This window comes from Morone saxatilis, unplaced genomic scaffold, assembly GCF_004916995.1.
Source record: "Morone saxatilis isolate NCDOM2014 unplaced genomic scaffold, NCSU_SB_2.0 Contig7, whole genome shotgun sequence".
NCBI lineage: Eukaryota > Metazoa > Chordata > Actinopteri > Moronidae > Morone > Morone saxatilis.
Genome location: NW_023340246.1, coordinates 18,377,300 through 18,394,597, shown reverse-complemented (window position 1 = coordinate 18,394,597; position 17,298 = coordinate 18,377,300). Strand labels below are relative to the sequence as shown.

Here is a 17,298-nt window from a genome sequence, read left to right as displayed (position 1 = left end):
TCAACTGCGACTCGGTTCCCATCGTTCAAGTTAAAGATCCGTTCAATAGAGTCGGTTCGTTCGTGAACGCCCCCAACTCTACTCGCAAGGCCTGCCGGGTACTGTCATGGTGGCTGGCGGTGGATGTGAACACAAAACGTTTCACAAACTCTCTTTTTAGTTGTCGGAACATTTTTTCAAAGTTAGCTCGGTAACTTTTGGACACAGCTGCCGGTGAAATGGCTTCCACCGCGGCAGGGAAACAGCGGATCCCGAAGGTGGCGAAGGTAAAAGAGAACAACGACTCTAAAGCCGGAGCCATGAGCTGACTGCGGCTAAGCTAATGCTAAAAGATAGAGTGGATGTTGGCTTTTATATCTTCACATTCGTAATCTCGGGTAATAATGTGCATTAAAATATATTATGGTGGCCACACGGAAACCCTTTACCGCCTGTTACACTCACTTTCCTTCCCTACCTGAGTTGTTGGCTATATTAGCTGTTATAAATATTCTCCACCATGCTGCTTTTGGTTTTTTTTTACCAGTTTTATTCATGTTTTTTGTCTACAACCCTTCTCCAAAAGTGCGAATCACATCAATGTAATCGTTAGTTAGACAAACACATCTACACAAATGTCATAAACATTGCATAGACATTAAGTTGAGTTGGCAGTGCTGCATAGTGTAGTAGTATGGAGGAGGAGGAGAAGTAATACTGGATGTATAAAGCACCTTATGTTAAGCAACATATGTACACAATTATAACATTTTAAATTAAACATTACAAACAAAGTGAATTGTTTACGCTCCAATGCTCTCTGATTATTTCTGCCACAAAAAATACTTGAAGCTTGAAGTGAAGCCCTCAAACATCATGTAATGTGCACTAAAACATGAACTGGAATTTATCTTAATTCTCACCTGTATCACTTTAACAACAACAGCAGTTCAACATACCTGTTTCACTGGGAGCTGGTGTTGGACCCTGAATGTAGAATGTAAAATATTCAACGTGTGCTGCTGGCTCCCAGTTACCTCTAAAATAATCCCAGTTTATTCAGTGAAGTTTGGTTTGGTTTGCACAGTTAACAGGTTAAGTATATTCAGCATTAAGACACAAAGAACATCAAGACATTATGCTCGTGACTGGAGCGACAACATGTTAAATAACTTCTTGTATTTCAGGTGAAGAATAAAGCTCCTGCAGAGGTTCAGATCACTGCTGAGCAGCTGCTGAGGGAGGCCAAAGAGAGGGAGCTTGAACTTCTGCCACCACCGCCGAAACAGAAGATCACCGATGAGGAGGAGCTGAATGATTATAAACTCAAGAAGAGAAAGGTAAGTGCTTACTTCTCATTTTCTCCACTGACGGCATGTTTTGATGTAATTATGCAGTATTGCAGTTTGCAGATGTGTGAAATCTCCAATTCATGCTCCTCAGAGTTTTTTTACTCACGTTTTAACATAATTTCTTGTCCAGTGAGAGATACAATTAAACCACGAGTTAACCATCTTCAAGAAAACTTCTTTTTTCTTTTACTTTTTGTCGAACTATTGTCCGTCTTTTCTTTCAGGGGTTTGAGGACAACATCAGAAAGAATCGCACGGTCATCAGTAACTGGATCAAATACGCACAATGGGAGGAAAGCCTGAAGGAGATCCTGAGGTATTGTGCCTTTTGCTACAAAATCATTTTTTCCTGCAGTTTTAGAAATTCTATAGTAGGAAAAAAACCTAGAATGTCAGTGTAGGTGGCTGCAAAGGTTTCATTGCTTTGCTCAGGTACATCATGACAGGAGGGACTTTCTTTGCTTGTCCACACAGTTTTTCTCAACTAAAATAATAATGTTCTAGTGACAAACTTGTATGTGTAACCTTCTGTACCACTGCTTCATGCTGGTGATTAGCCTTTTGCCATTGGAGGAGTCAGGTTTTTTTGAAAAAAAAAAACAAAAACCCAAACTTTCCATTTTGATATTGTAGGTACCTTTTGCCTGTTTAACAGTCCTCCACACCTGCTGTATAATCTTCCCTCATCAATGCTTCCTCTGATTTCAGGGCTCGTTCCATTTACGAGCGAGCGCTGGATGTCGATCACCGCAACATCACTCTGTGGCTGAAGTATGCCGAGATGGAGATGAAGAGCCGCCAGGTGAACCATGCCCGCAACATCTGGGACAGAGCCATCACCATCCTCCCACGAGTCAACCAGTTCTGGTACGAATTACATCAGCATACAGCAACATTTGCCTTGGCTTCTTCTGGTAATGACCAGTGGGAAATGTATTTTATTAAGGAGCAAACAGCAAAAATCAAACATTATACAACACAAGGTTGTATAACAAAATGAGTGTTTAGAGTTAAAAGACTAAAAATAAAAGAAATCAATTTGTCTGAGGTTGGACGTATTGTAACATACAAGCCTATAAATCAGACGTTGTAGTTTGTAGCATCATTTCACATTTACAGACAGAAAAAGTTGGAGGAATGGACTCCTAAAATGTATTGTAGATAATTTTATTAATTGGATTGCATTGCTAGGAAACAGGTGATTAGCTGTTTACATTAGAAAATGCAGGAAACAGAACACTTTGATCTATTTAGAATGTGTGTTTGAAACCTCGAAAAGCTTTAAAAATGTATGCGAGAGAGTCTTTGGTGTGTAGCCTTCTTTTATTTTTATACATGACTATCCAAAAGTCTGCCTCTGTTTAATTTATGTTTTTACTTTTTGTCCTGTGAAAGGTACAAGTACACCTACATGGAGGAGATGCTGGGCAACGTGGCCGGCTGCAGGCAGGTGTTTGAGCGCTGGATGGAATGGGAGCCTGACGAGCAGGCCTGGCACTCCTACATCAACTTTGAGCTCCGCTACAAGGAGGTGGACAAAGCTCGCACCATTTATGAGCGATATATCCTTTTGATTGTGTTTTCAAGTGTCGTGTTCTGAGTAATAACCCACTCTGAGATGAGGGGTCTCTGACTTCATGTTCATCATAGGAGACATATGGCTGCAGTAACAAGGACTGTACCGGGAAAGTGACTGTACGAAAAACTGATACGAAAACACACACAAGGAGGCACATTATGGTCCTCCCTCAAAGACTGTTGAAAGTTAATTTAGGCACCCAGCTATAAGCATAAACAAGCAGACGTAGGGGTATCGGCATATATGTTGAAACTTTTTTTTCCCGGTATATAATGAAGAAAAAAATACTAGATACTATAAAATGTTGTGAAAAATGCTCATCACTGTTTCCCTGGCCACAATGGACAATGTTATAAAACTGAGAAATGCAGTAAATCATCACTTTCGAGAAACTGGAACTAGATAATGTTTTGTGTTGTTTTAAAATCTTTGTAATATATTTTGTAGAAGTGCAACAATTAATCAAAATAGATAATCAGAATAGTTGCTGACTAATTTACTTTGGCTTGACTAATCCCTCAATCACCTAACCTCATTATTTTAGCTCAACTCTGAACAGACGCACCAAAAGAAGACATCTGTGACAGTCTTTGTATTTTGATGACATTTGTTATATAAAAACTCCTTAACTCCGCTGTACTCGTCATGGTTCACCCCGAAGTGAAGAACTGGATCAAGTATGCTCGTTTTGAGGAGAAGCATGGCTACATTGCTCACAGCAGGAAGGTGTACGAGAGGGCGGTGGAGTTCTTCGGAGAGGAACATGTGGATGAAAACCTCTTTGTGGCCTTCGCCAAGTTTGAAGAGACGCAGAAAGAGGTTTGTGCAACTCAGTATAGAACAAAACTAACCTGTAACATATTGTATCAATTCATTCATTGCTTCGTAATCAAACTTGTTGAATGACTGATCGTATGAAATGTCCCTTCCTTTACAGTTTGAACGTGTTCGGGTGATCTATAAGTATGCTTTGGACAGAATCCCTAAACATCAGGCACAAGAGCTCTTCAAGTACTACACGATGTTCGAGAAGAAGTTCGGAGACCGGAGGGGAATCGAGGACGTCATCGTCAGCAAGCGAAGGTTCCAGTACGAGGAGGAAGTCAAGGTATTTACAATAGGAAGTTGTGGAAAATCTATATTTATAAAAATCAGAATCTGTGATTCACATGAATTAATGGTAAGATTTAGTTATATAACAATTAATCTGATATCATAACGTGAATGGCCTTTTAGGTTTAGGGCCATTCACACGAAGAACAATTAGTATAACAATAACGATGTTTTCATCCACACTAATAAACGATAATCCCCATGAAACAAATAAACCTGACCTAAAACAAGTGACATTATGTTACCTTCCCTGTTTTAAGAGAAAAGTACAATATTCTAACTGAAAGCACAGGTGCAAATTAATTTGAAAATAGCTAAAAATAACTGTTTAGTTAGCCTACCAGTGATCTAGTGTTCCTTTTCTACTCAAACAGACATAAAAGTTACTTCCCTTATTCACTGACATTTTTCTATCAGGCGAACCCACACAACTATGACGCATGGTTTGATTACCTCCGCCTGGTGGAGAACGACGCTGACCCCGACACAGTGAGAGAGGTTTATGAGAGAGCCATCGCCAACATCCCCCCCATCCAGGAGAAGAGACACTGGAAACGATACATCTACCTGTGGATCAACTACTCTCTGTACGAAGAGCTGGAGGTCAAGGTCGGTTCACTCGCTTTTCTTCATCATTATCATCATCAACTTTCATTTCCCTTCAAGAAACTAAGGAGAGAGGAATCAGTTAGAGTTAGAAATATGACCTGCAATTATTTTCTAATGAATTAAGATGCCATCCCAAAGAAAAACAAATGAGAAATCAACGATAAGCTCTGCTAATTATGTTAGATGTACATTTATTCATTATTTTATCTTTTTGTCAGGATCCTGAGAGAACACGACAGGTGTACCAGGCCTGTCTGGATCTTATCCCGCATAAAAAGGTAATTTAGATTTTTGCCCTTTCTTAGAATGATTCTGTTTTGTTTTGTTTTTCTTACATTTAAGAGAAAACTAGTGTCTCTGAACTAAAACAGAATGCTGGTATAGTCGATATAATAGTTAAAGTCTTGTTTCCAGATTCCGATAATCTTATGTTTTCATTTCAGTTCACATTTGCTAAGATTTGGCTGCTATACGCTCAGTTTGAGATCCGACAGAAGAACCTGCAGGGAGCCAGAAAGGTCATGGTAAGATTCACCAGAACTGATGGGTTGTCAAAATATATACTTGCATACTTTTAGTCAGTCTAAAGGTTTATTAGAGTTTAATCTGTTCTGATATTAACTGTATTACATTTACATAAATGTTTTCTGCACTGTCTCTCTATTTTAATTTTCCTTTCTTTAACCACGTAAACGTTTCATTGAGATTCAAATCCATTTTTCAGGAGGGCACACAATACACTATGATCATTGTTGTTTCTCTTCTCAGGGTACAGCGATCGGTAAATGCCCGAAGAACAAGCTGCTGAAGGGCTACATCGAGCTGGAGCTGCAGCTGCGTGAGTTTGACCGCTGCAGGAAGTTGTACGAGAAATACCTGGAGTTCAGTCCGGAGAACTGCACCACCTGGATCAAGTTCGCAGAGCTGGAGACAATCCTGGGAGACATGGAAAGAGCCCGAGGCATCTTCGAACTCGCCATCGGACAGCCACGACTGGACATGCCAGAGGTATTGATAAACGATCTCTTCAACCAAACACTGGCACCATCTAGTGGAGGGGCTTTGGGATTTATCCTGCTCGCTTCGCTGTCTACCATTTGCCTGAATCCATGTCAGCGCAGCACAACACTTTTTTTTTTGTCATCTTTTCAGGTGCTGTGGAAGTCCTACATTGACTTTGAGATTGAGCAGGAGGAGTTTGGAAACACCAGAAACCTTTACAAAAGGCTGCTGCAGCGCACCCAGCATGTCAAGGTGAGAACTGCATTTTAGCTTTCTGTGCTCATTAAAAATCTGAAAAAAAAATGTTTTCCAATCTGAGAAAGATTTGAAACTCTGATCCCAATTTTCTTAATGAACCAACCATGTCATTACACTGAGATGTGACTCCTCCTCTTCTGGTGCAGGTTTGGATCAGCTACGCCAAGTTTGAGTTATCCATCGACAGCAGCGACAGGCTGCAGAGGTGCCGGCAGATCTTTGAGGAGGCCAACAAGAGCATGAGGAACTGCGAGGAGAAGGAGGAGCGGCTGATGCTGCTCGAGTCCTGGAGCGACTTTGAGAAAGAGTTTGGCTCCGACACCACCATGGAGAGGGTCAGGAATCTGCTGCCGGAGAAGGTGAAGAAGAGGAGAAAGCTGACGGCCGAGGACGGGGTAAGAACTGGACGTCGAGGAGCAAACCGGTTTATAACAAAGCACTGTGATGTCATATTGAAGACGCAACAGAATGTCATTTGCAGTGTGGAGGTCTCGTTCTGGTTAAAATTTGAAAGATTTCCCTATTTAAGATAAAATCTTAGTCTTGCATTGATCTGATGGGGAACCTATAGAGGTTTTAGAGTATTTTGGCAATATGGTTTTATAATTATATCCATGCCAATAAAGCTTGGTAATGTATTTTTTAAGTTATTTATCAAAGAAAAATAAACCTGTTTTGGTTTCAGCCTCTAAAATATGAGTATTTGAATATGATTGTAAACTGAATATCTCTGGGTTTTACATTTTAAAGACACATTGACTCATTTAATAAAGTCTTAGTTTCAGCCTGTTACAGGTATTAATCACAATATCTGTTCCTGATTCTTTCAGTCGGACGCAGGTTGGGAGGAGTACTACGACTACATCTTCCCAGAGGACGCCGCCAACCAGCCCAACCTCAAACTGCTGGCCATGGCGAAGATGTGGAAGAGGCAGCAGATAGTGGAAGAGGACAGGGAGGTTTCAGAAAAATCTCCGGCGGCTGAAGAGATGACATCGCCGGCGTCCTCCGACGACCCTGCAGCTCCTTCTGAAAACATGGCAGAGAAAAACGACTCCGACAGAAACACTGCGTCAGAAACAGAACAGGAGAAGACGTACGACGACCGAGATGATGATGATAGCAGCAGCAGTAGTGAGAGTGACAGTAATGATAAAGATGATGGAGGGAAGGAGGTGAAAGAGAAGAAAGAGAACAAGAGCGGAGATGAAGATAAAGATAAAGATTAGATTTATGTTTTTGTCCCCCGCTCTGCGACAAGAGTCCATCCTGGATTGATTTTTCTACTGATCTGTTTTTTTAACAAAAACAACAAACCCAGCTCACAGGCAGTCTTTATTGTATGACCATGTTTTCTTTGCCACTGTGTCATTATACATACATCAATTCAAACTCGCTTGTTGTCTTACTTCTTTAGCAAAGGTTAATGTAGAATTTACAGGAAATAAATGGGTATCCGATCAGTTAGGAAATTAAAAATGTGTACAACCAGTGGCTCTCTGACTAAGCACTGAGAAATGATGAGCAGTTTAACTATGTACAATGTAACCGAGCAAGACCTGTAATTACATATAATTCACATGTGATTATCAGGACACACAGCAGAGCGTCAGAGAGCCACAGTCTACTGTTATTCGATGTCTTCTGGTCTGACAGGATGTGGCAGCGGGATGATCGACTTCTTCTCTGTGTCTCTGGACAGAGCTTTCCTCATATCTGCAGGGAGAGGGAAAGAATATATAGTCAGTTAAGCCATATGACTCTGCAGCACAGAATTGGTTTATAATGCTCTGGAGTTTGATAAGTGGAGTGTGATAATTGAAAGTCATCGAAATACAGTAAAATGTGAGTTTACCTCCAGTGGATTTTGCTTTATTTGTCCAAGTTTTCTGAAACTTCTGCTGAAGCCACAGTACAATTGAGGTTGATAAAATTGTATCTGTGCTGCTCAAAACTTTGAAAATTCAAAAGGAACCTCAACAGAAGATTATTTATTCAGTTCCAATGAAAACACCAGGATGTTGTTTCCCCAAAAAGAAATGTTGGTGTTGAATTCTTTAAATACGTTGAGCAACACAAACTAAATTCCATTCACCTCTGTTGTATTAGGTAAGCAGACATCTAACAAAACCAAACTATTTGCAGGCATGGACACAACTAAAGGTAGGTAAGAACATTGTTTATAATTTGAGTTAACTTGGCCCTTTAAATGCTGAACACTGACATTCAAGATATTTAATTAAGGTTCTCTCAGACCGCCACCTCCACTGTGTTCACTTGCTGTACTTTATGGAACCAACTACTGTACGAGACCTCAGACTACATCTGTACCAACCCTGCTGAATCAGTTTATCGACACAAACCTGGATTTTTTTTTTTTTTTTTTGAGAACCCCTAAAAACAAAGCTTTCCCAAAATGCCAGCCCTGTGTTTTAGTGTGGCCATAGTCTGAGGCTGCTTTCCAGATTACACTTTTTCTTTTCACTTTCTGTGCTGCAGCTGCCCTTAAAAAGTACATACTGTTTAATGCAGTAATATTACAATTGGGACATACTACTTCTTCATAACATTACACCCTAAATTTTAAGCCTTTTCCTGGTACATCTGTCAAATTTGAAAAAGTATGCTACTTGGAACGGGTTACTACAGTTGGAGAGGAGAAACAACAAAACACTATTTGCCGAGCTCACCAAAGAGTTCTGCTGTTGTTACTTTGTACTGTATGCAACATGCAGCATTATATTCGCGACAGTAAAATTACATCTGTCTGGCTTGCATACTTCAAAGTACGGATGCAGTAGAATACCCTGGTATTTTTAGCGTACTGCATTTGACATACTATACAGTATGGTGGAATAAATGAGTCTGCTGAGCAGTCTTTAATGCAAGAGTCACATGATCCCTTCACTATTATATTTGGTTATTTTGGTTTCAGTTTCAGGAGCTCAGTAGCTTTTGAGTGTTTGGTGACGACTCAAGTTTCACACATCACCTGAACGCACCACAGTGTTAGATGTTTCATATCCATCAGTACTTTCAGTTACATTACCACTCAACAGGTGATTTAAAGGACCAGTGTGAATAATTTAATGGCATCTAGCGGTGAAGTTGCAGATTGCAACTAACTAAACTCCGCTGGCATCTGTACTCGACAACCTGGGGATATATATTAGAAATATTTTTTCACTAATTGTCTGGTTTCCGTTTTGACAACTCCTCTCACCGTAGGCGTCTTCATCAGGTTCTCCGTTGCTAGCCGAGTAATACTCGATCACCGTCCTGTAGACGCTGTAGCCCAGACGTTTGTACATGTTCACCGCCACTTGGTTGGAGACTCGTACGAAGAGATCCACGAAGAATCCGCCCTTCCTACAAGACGACATTAAAAGTCACAGCAAGCCCTCCATGATGGTGAAATAACTTCCTTCAGCTCCTAAACCTCAACAACATCTGTTACTGCAAAGAAGGTGATTTTCAGAATAAAAGTATCAGAACAAAGAGTACTGATGTGTTGAGGGAATTTGAACACAAAAAGCTTTAAAACCCCATCATGCATTGAGGGAAATGTGTATTGAAAAAGAGTTGTGATGTTTCCTGGGCACTGATCGTCAAACATTCACAGCAGGGGGAATATATGTCTGATATTTTTGTAATTTTGGTTGAGAGCTGATGGACAAATGTAGAAAGAAAAACTAAATTTAGAAAGAATTCAAGAAAATTTGGAGTTTAGAATAAAATTTAATCAGATTTTAGGGATCTTACACATTTTTGTTTCCCACATCTTAACACAACCTAATCTCAAAAAGCTGTGCATGCACACTCTGCTTAAATTAAATATATTTTTGTTCCAGTATTTGCAGATTTTAACTTTTTTAAACTAAATTTGAATTTGGGATATTCCTTCAGATATCATTCCAACATTGTGTTGTTACTGTCCAGTATGGGCTGTATACTCTGGAATACGATGGTACAAACCTCTCTGAGATTTCCTCCAGCATCTCCATGAGTTTGGCAGCGAGGCCGAGTCTTCTGAACTCAGGGGCCACAGACAGAGCGGTGACGTGACCGTGCCACTCCTCCCGGGCCACAGATCCCTCCGCCTTCCCCATGACTGCAAGCAAGCAACGAGTCAGCCGTGAGAGTCAGAGTCACATGAGCTTTATTATTTATTTATTTTACTAAACTAAAAAAAGAAGAAAAAAAAAACATAAAATAGTATGCTGATAAAGTAAAATGTGTGGCTGTTATGTTAGATTAATAAACCAAGACAGCTCACTTCAAATCTGAAATCCGATGTTCTTCCTTTCACCTTAATAATGAAATTATTTTCAAATGATTCAGTATTTTTAAAGCGTAATAGAGCATTTCATATGAGACACTTCATGCAGCTTTTAATGAGCAATTTGATAAGAACAGAAACATATTTCCAAAGGGCAATACACATGAAATGTTTAACATTTATGAGACAGTAAATGTTTAGAAGACTGTACTTCATGAGACTCTTTACGATTAACATGTCATCATATCGACTGACCACCAGATGGCGATAAAGTCATTCCCCAGTTTTGAATTCATGTTTAAAATCCCATTTACTTATTTCTATTCTTTCTCCCAGGGAACATTATACTTGTTGAGTGCGGATTCTGCGTGAATATATGTTTTGTTGACGTTGCTTTGTCGTCACGTACAGTTGGAGATAGAAGAGATAAATGGTTCCAGAATTCTAAATATTCTGCCACCAGCGGTTGGAACATTCTGTTGCTAGTAGCAACCACTTCCGGCACAGTTCCATAGCAACGGTAGTTTAAGTGACATTGTTACATCATTGGGGGTCTGTGCCTAGAAAAAAAGAGGTTTAGTTTGTTAACCCTGAGTCGAGGGGAAACTTTTCAGTTCACCATGGTAACTGACTCTGTGTCCCCCCCCCCTCCTGTTTGTTTCCTCATTCACACAGTCCACATAGACCCCCAGATCTGTGACCAAACTAACCAAATGCAACCATCTTTTGGACCATTATCTGTATGTAATCCATTTATTATTGATCTTACATTGTTTGAGTAACATAAAAGTGACCTGTTAATTTACTGTAAGGCTACTGTTGATTATGTGTAATACTTTAACTCTTGTGTACTCTGTGTGTACTCGATTAATACCATGTTGTACCTCCTAGGGAGACTTGATGTTCACTACAATACATGTGTTGGAGGAGGATGGATCTGGTTTATTCTTTCTTCCTACGTATGACATTATTCTTTACTTTATTATTTTAATTATTTTTATACCTATGTTGTTTTCGAAAAGCATGCATAGCCAAGGCTTTTATGGTCTGTTGTTATGTCTACAGTTTTTGTATATTGCCTTGATATACCATGATTAAAACAGAATTAGTTACGGAATGGGTACAAAAAGGACATTTATTTTCTTGCCAACAACAAAAGTATTTAAAAAAACCTTCAAGTGCATAGAATGAAAACAAATGGGTTAAGTGAAGTATGCAAAGTTAAATTCTCTTATTAAAAAGGGACAATCTCACCACCACTCAACCATCAAATGCAATAAAATATTAAAATCTGACAAGAGGACTTACTGTAGCCCATCAGTTCACCACCGGGAGCCTCAGCAACGATGAAGTACTCCGGCCAGTGGGCGAGGTACTGGAGGTAAAATGGGATCCCATACTGGAGGTGAAGAGTTAAAGAAAACTACAGACTTCTGTTACATATAAAACATACAGATATTAGAAACACCCCTCTGTATAACACACTACAGCTCAACAGCAGCACCAACTACAGACTACTTGATCCACTTATTAAACTGACAACTGAGTGTATATTAAATGTGATCAGATAATATAACCAGACCTAATAAAAGAGAATTATATGACTTATTAAGTCACATGTGAAATGACAGATTAGCTGATATTTCCATCTGAATATGAAGGATACAGTTTCTGTCAAAGGGTCCAGGTTGCTGTTGAACAAAACAGACAAACAACAGTTAGTTTTATGCTTCGTCAATAATAGTTGTTCTAGGAGAATAGGAATATATTTTATGAAGATACAAACAATCCTAGCGTAAGCAGGCAAAGAGATTCAATTTTTCACGAAACCAGAGTTAAATGGCTGATTAAATGTGTGCCGTTTTTTTCAGAGGATACTATAAACTCACACTGTTTCAGTCAAGCATTAATAGGAATCATTTTTTTGGCTATAACAACGGCACTACCTTAATTCTCTATTTTTTTAAATGGAGCTTGGCACAGCATTCTTTCCAGCCAGCACATCAAAAACAAGGACGCGCGGATAACTTAACACAAGACAGCTGGTTAATAAACAGAGCCTAAATGGTAAAACTGACAAGATTTCACTCACATATTGTTGAATTTGAATAAATCATCGCAAGTGAATGGTCTCAATGTTGTCATCTTGGCTTGCTTGCTCTGTGTCCTTTCACCTCACAGAGGAAGAGACTCATTGGTTTTACATTAAAAGGCAGAAATAAAATGAGCAGCGCCCCCTGCAGAAACGGAGGTACTGCTTTAAAACAACATGAAAACAAATACTAACTCATGTGTAATGTGTATTTATATGAGTTTGGCCTGTTTTCAGTATTTAAGGTTGTGTTTTGTAGTGTTGGAATGTAACTAATTACATTTGTCTAATAGTTTTAGTTACTAGTTACGTTTTTTTAGAGGATTTTTAGACCTTAAAAGTCCAGTAAAAACCATGAATCTCCAAATGTGTTGTTTATAAGTATTTGTGATAAACTGAAATGTTCCTTTATGGGTTTAGAAAACTACTACTTTTTAATCTAAATAAACTATTTAAAAACTCTTTCATGAGCTGGAAAGGCATTTTCACAAAGCTGAAAAGTCAAGGAAAGTTGACTTTTTAGAGATACATGGTTCTCACTGGACAGTGACACTTTAAACATATGATGGTCTTAAATATAATGTGATGCATTGCTGTAGATTAAAGCATATAAATAGTTTAAATTAAATCAACCTTACACATTTAGAGTAGTAAAATGCAACATACATATTAATGCAGCAGTATTGTTAATCCAAAAACATCATATATAATAGTGGACTATTTTCACAGTGTTGTATTAGTACTTTAACTTAAACGAAGGATTTCAATACTTTCTTTTCTTTTCATCCAAAACACACGATTTATTTTTTCTTCCAGGGTTTAAATATTCTGCATTTTCATCAAAGTTTGACTTCACTGGTAATCCTAGTTATCACCATCTGCTGTTAAAATAAAGAACAACATCTAATTTCTCACTGGAAGTTCAAATGAAGAAGACAGACCAAGCCTGACACATATAACAATCCTCAGATTATTACGTCCAGCCCTGCGCAGGGAGGCGTGTTCTTAAAGGCGCCAATCACCACAAAACTAACATTAAATCTGCTTTTCATCACAGTTAAACTGGACACGAACCACTGACACTAAATAGAAAATGACAACTTCATGTTTATGCGGGTGCACACACTTTGATTTTCATGTACCTAACAAAAACATTAGCTGGGAGTACTAATTTACATAAAACTTTAATTGCATTCTTGTGTGTGTGTGTGTGTGTGTGTGTGTGTGATTAAGCGATTACATTTTCTTTTAATCAGTCTTGCATGTCTGTTACATTGGGCTAATCCGTTCTTGACATGTGAGTTAAGAGATCCTGAGCTGTTTGTCAAAACAATTATTGGCCCCTTTCCAGTGCCAGAAGTGCTTTAAAATAGTTTACAATAGTTTATAAAAAATAGGCCTCTATGATTTTCTGTGAAAAAATGAAAAAGGCACACAAGAACATGTCAGTACAACCTTTGTAGATCCAGGCTGTCTGCACATTGAGTGCAAATCATTTTTCCCTCACAGGCTAAAAAACTGTGAGTGCTCTGCAAGGTACAGTATATTCTGTAGGGGTATTAAATGCTCCTCTTTCAATGATACAGCTTTAAGCGAACTTGTCAGCACATTGCATGTCTTCATTGATGAGTCTGGGAAATCCTTCTTAGAAAAAAGTACCTTGTTTTCGTGACAGCAAGGAGATAACAAGAGGAAGCACTCAGGATACACTGGATCTTTGACACATTTTGGCTATGCCTTTTCAATTGTAACACAAATTGTGTTGATAGAGCACACAGTTATTTATTCTACTTCACCCCTTCAAAAAGTAACTTGAAATTACTTTGCTTCATTGTACATTGATATTATATAAATAAAAAACAGTGCTGTATAGATTTTACATCAGTATACGGTATAGTATTTATACAGTATATCTTTACTATATACTTTTGGGTAAGTAAGTTGTAAGTTTTAACTGAACTGCCTTTTGTTTCTTGAAGATTAGGCTTCTTTGAAAAAAAGATCAATATCTCTATAAAAGTCACCTAGCTATACAAAAATAAACAGCATGGTCAGTAAATAGCTCTACGTTATCCATGTGAATGAGTGTAAATATGTCCAGACAAAGTGATAGAAAGTGGTGACACATCTATGATGTATCACTGCTTTTTATCCAGTGTATGCTGGGATAGGCTGCAGCCCCCGAGCCATGACCCTGAGGAGGAATATTAAGCAATAGAAAGAATAGAAAACATATGGATTGATTATGGCTGAGATATTCTAAAAGTCTGTTTCCTATATGTTGAAAAAAATTGTGTTTTTGCTTTTGTTGTGCCAAGACACACCGGTGCCAGCATCAATTGTTGCAATCCCATTTGCCTTTTGATTATACTTAATTGTTAAACTGTGTCCCTGTGAACCCAGCAGACGTCATTACAGCCTTGCTTTTGTCATCCGTTTATGGGTTTGTTTTTCTTCCCAACATAATTGGTGACCAATGGATTTAGGACATCTCTCACAGGTATAGTAATCCACCACAACTCCAGTTGCTCTGCTAATCCTCCACTGACACAAATGCACATTCACAGGAAGACACACACAGACACAGTCCAACATCATGTGACCAGCTTATGCAATAAAGCCAAGGCTTTATATGCTACCTATAGAGGCTGCTCTCCCTCCAGGAAGATCATTGCAGTGCAGTTGTCTGTTGGTGTATCTGAGTGAGGGAGCAAGGACAGTGTCTGCGGACACAGGGGAGAGCTGCCACACTCAGCTTGGTGGAGCAGATCCAGGCCAGAGAGACACAGAAGGGGAAGGAGCAAAGGGATTCACAGGGATAAAGTTGCCTAGCAGAAAGTCCTGAGGGCTGCTTGCAGAGGGGTTTCTTGTGGTCTCAGCTGTGAAGCACTGGAGAGAACAACAACAACAATGTTTTTTCGCATCCCTCGACTGACCCCTGGATATATTAGATACCTCCAGGTGGGTAAAGCGCTTTAGGGCGATTTTCTTCTTTAGATAGATTAATGATTAGTCTTAGACATCAAGGGACATCTGCAGTGGCGCAACAGTTGAGCAAATTCCATTAGAGCCTTTAATAACAAACAACTTGAGCTCGAGAGTCTTGGCCCTGCACATCTCCCTGTCTAACCTGCTTCAGTCAAAATATGGTTGCATTGTAGCAAACAGAGCCACTGTGTGTAGATTTTAAACATAATAAAAGATTTTATTTAATACTGCTTTAATATTCATTAAACAGATCCCTCTTATCAGGTATGCACCTGAAGAAAAGTTAAACATAAAACGATTAGATTTGTTTTGAATTGTCACTTCGCTCATTTTAAATTGATGCCTGACTCATCATTGTGCACAAAGTGCCCATTTGTGTCTGTGTCATGGCAGGATTTAGAATAGAGGATTACAGCCTTTCTTTGAATGGATTTGAATCAGAGATGCCTTAGCTCCCCCAGGGTCAGGTAAATGCCTTCTAATTGGATCTCCAGAGGACTAGCATTAGATCCATGTTCCCAATCATCCTGGTGGGTATTTCAGAGACCTGCAGCTGGATTTAGGAGCTTACAGTGTGTTTGTTTTAAATGGGCCACCTCAAACTACATTATCTGTGTCTCAACTCATCAGAGTTCATGTTAGATAATTCTCACTTGTTGATAAGAGTCTGTTGCTTTCTGTGAAGATCATGTATCTCCAAAATGAATGAAACCATCCATGATCAGCTTTGTAACAATGCATTTTTCAAATAATCAATCAGTGGGGTTTTAAATTGTTTATTCACCCTTCTGGAACATTCAAGAGCTTCAGTTTATATGAAAAATTAAAAACCACCACATTTGGAGACCCTTGATTTTCTCTGTCTAACATAACAGTGATGAGCTAAGAAAATAACTACGTTTATATCTGACTTTAGGACATGGGTTGGATTGGCTCAAATTTCCGAGACGTCTCCAAACCCACAGAGGACTGACACACACAGGCAATGACTGTATGAGTTGGTTCAGTGTGTATTGAAACATAATGGAGGTTGTAGTGCGGCTCTTCCCTTATGGTAAGACCATCGCTGGGATGAGACAGGTGTGTGACCAGAGTCACCTCTTTAAGGACTCCACTGCGGCCAGAGCCCGGAGGAATGCTGCTAACACACTGCCTTGGTCCCTGGCGATGATCGCACCCAGTGGTGGCGGGCGTGGCTGCGTGGGTGGTGGTGACCCCTGCTTTCTCTTTCAGACTCAGGCAGCCCAGACTGTGCTACAGAGCCGGGAGGCCCCTGTGATGGCACGCATGGCCGTCCTGCTGGGTTTCATGGGGATCGGCATGTCCGGATACAGCTCCCGCCAACTCACACTGCACTACAAGCCGTCAAGTCATCTCTTTAGATGAGACGAATGGATATTTTACTTAAAGATAAAGTATGACATTTTGGGAAATCCACTTCCTTGACTCCAAGCTGTTGCCAGGCAACAAGTGGAGACTCCAGGAAGTTAGTTGTTATTAAGAAAGCTTCACCACATAACAGCAAATTGTCAATTTCACACTTCAGGAATAAAGAAGCAAGATATGAGTTCCTAATTATTGAACTTTAGAGATGCTGGCAGGTGGATTTTATTATCATTTCACAAACCAAAGCTAGCCTTTCCCGTGTGTGGCCTATCTCACCAACCAAGCAAATAGTTGAGTTTATTTCCCAAAATGTCTAACTATTCCTTTAACAGCTTTAACAGACTGAGGGAGGCGATGCTTCCAGGTTATATGTTTCTGCTTTTGTTTTTCTCTGTGCAACCCTACAGTATTTGTGGTTCAAGTTCAGTGTCATCCTTGTTCTGGGTCTCATTATGATTTTGTTGTGTCTGAGATGAAATGATTGTTGCCTTAAGGCTCCGTTTGTGCAGTAACTAGTAATATTCTCCCTGTTTGAAACTACCGCTCCTTTCAAGCACGGTGTAGTTTTGTTTCTTGTGTTTAATATGCAGTGAAACTAAAAGGCAGCTTTTGATGTGTCTGATTAACTTGGTTGATGTTACACTTGAACCACAATCCCTCC

The 17,298-nt window shown here is 39.4% G+C and overlaps 2 protein-coding genes across 2 annotated transcripts; one reads left to right on the top strand and one right to left on the bottom strand.

Moving 5' to 3' along the window:
• Positions 1 to 79: 79 nt before the first annotated feature.
• crnkl1 (crooked neck pre-mRNA splicing factor 1) lies at positions 80 to 7,284 on the top strand. Its single transcript, XM_035678775.1, has 14 exons — positions 80 to 266; positions 1,167 to 1,319; positions 1,556 to 1,647; positions 2,040 to 2,198; positions 2,727 to 2,893; positions 3,551 to 3,729; positions 3,848 to 4,018; positions 4,441 to 4,632; positions 4,851 to 4,910; positions 5,076 to 5,156; positions 5,401 to 5,640; positions 5,785 to 5,886; positions 6,039 to 6,287; positions 6,723 to 7,284. Exons 1-14 carry the CDS (start codon positions 219 to 221, stop codon positions 7,119 to 7,121), a joined length of 2,292 nt encoding a protein of 763 aa, XP_035534668.1. The 5' UTR covers positions 80 to 218; the 3' UTR covers positions 7,122 to 7,284.
• naa20 (N-alpha-acetyltransferase 20, NatB catalytic subunit) lies at positions 7,215 to 12,394 on the bottom strand. Its single transcript, XM_035678776.1, has 6 exons — positions 12,264 to 12,394; positions 11,838 to 11,862; positions 11,480 to 11,570; positions 9,868 to 10,003; positions 9,116 to 9,261; positions 7,215 to 7,608 (listed from the first exon to the last, which is right to left on the bottom strand). The coding sequence occupies exons 1-6, from the start codon at positions 12,314 to 12,316 to the stop codon at positions 7,523 to 7,525; spliced, it is 537 nt and encodes a 178-aa protein (XP_035534669.1). The 5' UTR covers positions 12,317 to 12,394; the 3' UTR covers positions 7,215 to 7,522.
• Between the last annotated feature and the right edge of the window lie 4,904 nt (positions 12,395 to 17,298).